General features: G+C 50.5%; 1 protein-coding gene across 2 annotated transcripts; it reads left to right on the forward strand.

Annotated features, from left to right (window-relative positions):
- Positions 1–1,075: 1,075 nt before the first annotated feature.
- LOC127308507 (uncharacterized) lies at positions 1,076–4,139 on the forward strand. 2 transcript variants are annotated; one of them, XR_007856613.2, is made up of 2 exons: positions 1,076–3,745; positions 3,893–4,139. XR_007856613.2 is itself a non-coding variant. In XM_051339340.2 (2 exons), the coding sequence occupies exon 1, from the start codon at positions 1,466–1,468 to the stop codon at positions 2,549–2,551; it is 1,086 nt and encodes a 361-aa protein (XP_051195300.1). In that variant the 5' UTR covers positions 1,076–1,465; the 3' UTR covers positions 2,552–2,585; positions 2,873–4,139. The 2 variants fall into 2 exon arrangements, 1 of the variants encoding a protein (XP_051195300.1); XM_051339340.2 differs by having other exon boundaries at positions 1,076–2,585; positions 2,873–4,139.
- Positions 4,140–5,087: the final 948 nt, after the last annotated feature.

Below are 5,087 nucleotides of genomic sequence, written 5' to 3' on the forward strand. Positions count from 1 at the left end.
TCCGGGGATTGGCGCCCCTCAGCGGGAGTAGACGGCAGAGCAGCTTTGATGATTTGAGCGACCAGAGGGAAAATGTTGCCTGTGGGGGTCAAGTTGGACCCGTATTGACTGCGAGCCGAGGCAGGGATTTGTGGGCTGAGATCCTTTGCGTTGTGCGGGAGGCAAGGTGACGGCGACACAGGGGAGGAGCCCAGGGGCACAGACTTACGGGGAACTTCCCCGCGCGCTCCAGGGGCAGAGGACGAGCCGCGCGAAGCTTTGTGAGCGTGGCGTCCCCGCCGCCCGTCCCAGCGCTCCTCATCAGTCTCATCGAAGTCTTCTTCCTTGTCTTCAGTGCCATCTCCGGGAGGGAACTTCGGCGGATCGTGTGGAGGGGAGTCTTGGACTGACTGAGCTTCACGAATAACTTGAATACGGTAGCCTTGCATGTTTACGAAGAGGGTGATGTGATCGGGGGCTGGTCCCCTTTGCGGCAGCCAAAGGACATACGCACCGGCGCATCCGGGTGAGCCAACGAGGCAACGTCCCCCCCAATCGGACGCCCCACCTCGCGAGTGGAAAGGAGAAGGCGATCGGCGGGTCGAAAAGGAGGCGGCCGACCGAGCAGCCTGACCCAAGCCTCCTCCAGAGTTTCAGCAGCGAGAGGGTCGCCTTGCGGGAGAGTGACAATGGCCTTGAGCTTGGTACAGGGCAGAGTGAGGCCGCCCCCACGGATAGCAATACGGAGGCTCTCTTTAGAGGGGAACACCACCGCAAAATCCAAAGGGCCAATTTGGCGCACCTGCCAATCCCAGTTCTCATCCACTAAGTCCTTGAACTCGTCTTCCACCTGCTCCGCGGACAGCTGCCCGCCCCCAAGGATAACAGTGGCGGAGTTGGACACCGGCTTCTGTAGTTCTTCCTCAGGGACTTCCAGGCAGCAGAACCCAGGCCTCCCGCCTCCAAATCCTGCCCAGAAAGGAGCCAGCGCCTTGGAGACTGCCGCGCACATGGCGGAAAGGTGCCCGACTTTCTTACAGTTAACGCAGAATGGTTCATCGACGCAGCGGCACAGGACGTGACCACCTTGCCGCAGTTGTAGCACGTGATGTGGGCCGCATCAAGACTGGGGGCCCCAGCCCCTCCTGGGCCGGTGACCTGTCCTGAGCTAGGAGCAGAGACCTCCCCTGGGGTCCCGTGGGGCTGGCGAAGGGGCCTCCTGCCCGCATTCCGGCCGGAGTCGCGGCCACGAGGGGGAGGTGGAGGTGGCGGCGGCGCGCGCGATTCCTGTCGTGAGCGTTCCCCCTCGGAACGCCAGGACGAGGAGCTCGCACGCTCCGCCTCACGGTCGCATTGACGCTGTTGCCGACGGTGCTCTTCCTGCTCTCTGTCGAGCCTCTGGCGCAGATCTTGGTCGCGGGAGCGGGCATAGCCCTTGTTGAACTCGTCGAAGGGACGCTTGCCGTGGGAGTTCCTCTCCCTCTCCATGGCCACGAGGAGAGGAGCACGAACTCCGGAGACGGGGTCGAGGTGGGAGGACAAACGCTTGGCGGCGGAGAGGTTGCGGCGGACGTCAGAGGCGGAGGCAGGAAAGCCGAGAAGTGGATCTAGGGTTTGGGGAGGGAGCCAGAGCCACTTAAAAGTGGGCGGCGGAGGGGCAGAACCGTCCCACCTGGGAACCCTAGAGCCACCCAACCGTCCATCCACCGCGAGGGCGACGTGGCGTGCATCCAACGGGTCCGATCCAGGGGCACCCGCGGAACCTGGGCTGACCGCACCTTGGGCCGGCCCAATCCTCAACTGGGCCGTCGAGGCCGCAACCCTCCCGTGGGCCGACCCAGCGGGCCCAACAGTCCCCAGCACCCCAGCATCCAAGGGAGGAGCAAACCCTAGCGGCGGCGGCGTCCCTCCCGCCTCCGGCCGCCCTACGGCCGACGGCAGCTCCAGAACATGCTCACCGACGCGGATCAGACCAGATCCAGAGCCCTCCCGACCAACCTCGGAGAGGCCCCTCCCCACGGGCGCCAAACCAGGCAGCGGAGGGAAGTGGGACGGCGACGAGAGTGGCGGGGGCAGCGCCGGCGAGATGCTCCTCTCCCTCGAGGAGCCACTGACGAGCACCAGCGGCGGACCATCCACCCGCTCAGGCCAGAACCTCCCCAGATTCGACGGAGCTAGGGGCAGCGGTCGCGCCTCCACGTCTTCCGGCTCGCAGCTCTCCCCATCTGAGAGCTCCTGGGCCGAGCCCTCGGCCTCGGCGACGGCGGCGGCCAGGTGGGAGAAGCGATTCCCCTTGCTCCCCGGCGAAACGCAGGGCGGCGGGCGGCGCGGCGGCGGGCGGCGTTCCGGGAGGACGAGCTCCCAGTCGCCCCCCGAGTCGCCCGAGTCGCAGCGCGCTGTTAGACACATCTTTCTTTCTTTTCGAAATCGATCTACCGACTGCAGAACAATGGCGTGGAGTTTCCCTCGGTCATCGTGCTATCTGCTACTAATTAATGAGATTCTTTATTTGACATTCCAAATCCAGGGTGTGTCACGGCCAAATGCACAGATCTGTGGGCAGTTTTGCTGATCTCCTACGCCTTCAGATCCGAAGGTCTATCCAGGTGAATAAATAACTAATTTCGCATTTGGATTAGATTAGATGTCTAATGCTCACCCTCTCGGACATGTATATGTCATTCATGGGACCTGTGATTTCTTAAATGGTTGCATTTGTTCTATTATTGTATTTTTTGATCGGAGTTGGAACTCCACAAGATAATTTTTACTCTTTACTATTTATCATAGATAATTATCGTACAGAAAATATCTGACATGGCTTACTGTTCTGAAGGGAAAAAAATAAATTGATTTGTGTTGTTCTTTTTCCGAGCATTGCTTCATATACCAGATCGTCCCATCAAGTTGAACCGGCAAAACAGCAGGAGCAAGTCGATCATGCTCCTTGTTCTATAGCACATTGGAAGAGGTGTTGGGCACCAACAAACACATCATTCTTGTAGTACAAGATGTAGTTAGGCAAGAAGGTAATGATTTATGACCTGTAGAGAGGAAATAAGGTGATGATTTATGACCTGCTGCTTTTTAATGCATGCTTATGCACTAATTCAAGTTTATCTAGTCCTTGATTTTTCTTAAAAAAAATATTTCATTGGTGCAGTTAATAATATCTCATTTTCGAATAACAAGTATTTTTTGGCGAATCTTAAAGACTATGTGGCACAAAAGGCAAACCTACAAGAAGTAAACCGAACGAACCTGGTATTAATTGTATGACTTATGATCGATAGATTGAATATTACTGCACACAGAATCCCTTGTTTCTGCTTCATGGTGCTTCCGGTACATGTTTCTCTTATTACCAGCAAAGAGATGTATATAGTTTTTGTAGCTATCCTGCAGCTAATGGAAAAAAGACAGGTCGGTCAACATTTTCGTTTATATTTGTGTCCCATTTTCGTTTATGTTAGTATGTCAAGCTTTTCCTACTATGGTAAAATCTTCCTATTTGTTTAGCAGTAGCATTTGTACTTAGTAGTAGATTTTATACATGATGTGTAGTTAGCTAGTTCAACTAGTCTCTAGCTGATGGAAAGCAGGTTCAGTCAACCATAGATTTTATACTATGTAATGTTGAAATATACTGTAGTCCATATTCTACTATTTTAGTGTATTTAACATTCTACTATTTTAGTGTGTTAGTGGTACACTTTGCTGCAGAATGAAGAAGAATGAGGAAGAACACAGCGCACCAAGATTATAGGTCATAACCCATTTTAACAACATGCATGTCTTTTAACTATCGCTCTCCTTTTCTTGTGTATGTTTACTTTCTTGCATTTCATGGACTATGTATATAGTTTCAACTACAGTTGTGAAGGTAATTATTTTCTCTACCTTTTCTCTGTAGGTTCAAAGACAATTGAATAGTGAGATCCTATGGTTGATGTTGTGCTCGCGCCAAGAAGCTTTTTTCAACGGAAGACTAGAAATAGCAACATATGTAGTGTTTATCGATGGAATGAAGAATGTAATATATTTGTGAGAGTGCCTTCCAAATAATTTAAATGTAATGCATGATACATTAGTGATGTCACACTTTATTTTCTCTGTTATTTTCATGGTGTCAAGCGTAATAATAAAAAAGTAAATAAGCACATGAGATATTTATTTTAGTAAATATTTATTCCATAAAAGAAACAGATTAATTAAGTGGTCGCTCTAATATACTAGGGTTACTAATGGTGTTACTATAGTTTGAAAAGGTGTTACTATGGTATTTGAAAACTATAAATAATTGTGTTACAACATTTGGAATTTATGTTATAAATTGTGTTACCAATGATAAAAATAGTGTTACCAATTATGTTACGGTAGTAAGGAAAATATGTTCTACATCAACGGAAATATGTTACTACTTGTGTTACAGTAGTTAGAAAAGTATGTTACTAGCCTATTTGGTAACACAGAAAATGCGTGTTACTATAAAGTAAAGGTAACACAATTTTCAGCATATTGGCACACTTGTTATGTGTGACAACAAACGCCTCTTAGTAACATGGCCTAATGGAACACATTCCAGAGTATGTTACTAAGTGGCCTAGTAACACTGTTTTGGACCTGTAGTGACACAAGCCTGCGTTACCAAAGCTCTGCCCTGTTGTAGTTGTTACTCCAAGTGAGGAGAGCCCACAACTGAACCCAATGTGACATCATATGGATAACCTGCACTATATGAATCATCCCTCAACTGTGTATTCATCATTGCCTTCTCCATCTGGGGCATATCCGCTCCAGGTTGGCATCCCAACCTATTTCTAGTCCTTACTCCAAGTGAGGCCTTTGGAATTCCCCCAAAAGTAATAAGATCCTCCATAGTAGGTCGAGCGTTAGTCCTTGGAGATGAAGCAATCCCCATCGACTCCTGAAGACCGACATTCGCAAACCCCTCTCTTGTAGTCATGAACACCTCATTTGTAATACCCTCGTTGGCTTGTTCTAGTGAACTAACCACCTTAGACTCCATAACCGACACATCGGTCACAGGAGCACCGTGCACAGCAGATTCCCTCAAAACCTGTGTTGTCAGCCCTGAAGCAGCACCT

The sequence above is a fragment of the Lolium perenne genome, chromosome 6, assembly GCF_019359855.2.
Source record: "Lolium perenne isolate Kyuss_39 chromosome 6, Kyuss_2.0, whole genome shotgun sequence".
NCBI lineage: Eukaryota > Viridiplantae > Streptophyta > Magnoliopsida > Poales > Poaceae > Lolium > Lolium perenne.

Excerpts from the sequence above, each read along its gene's own strand:
- LOC127308507 (XM_051339340.2), top strand. The coding sequence starts at position 1,466 with ATGGCCACGAGGAGAGGAGCACGAACTCCGGAGACGGGGTCGAGGTGG.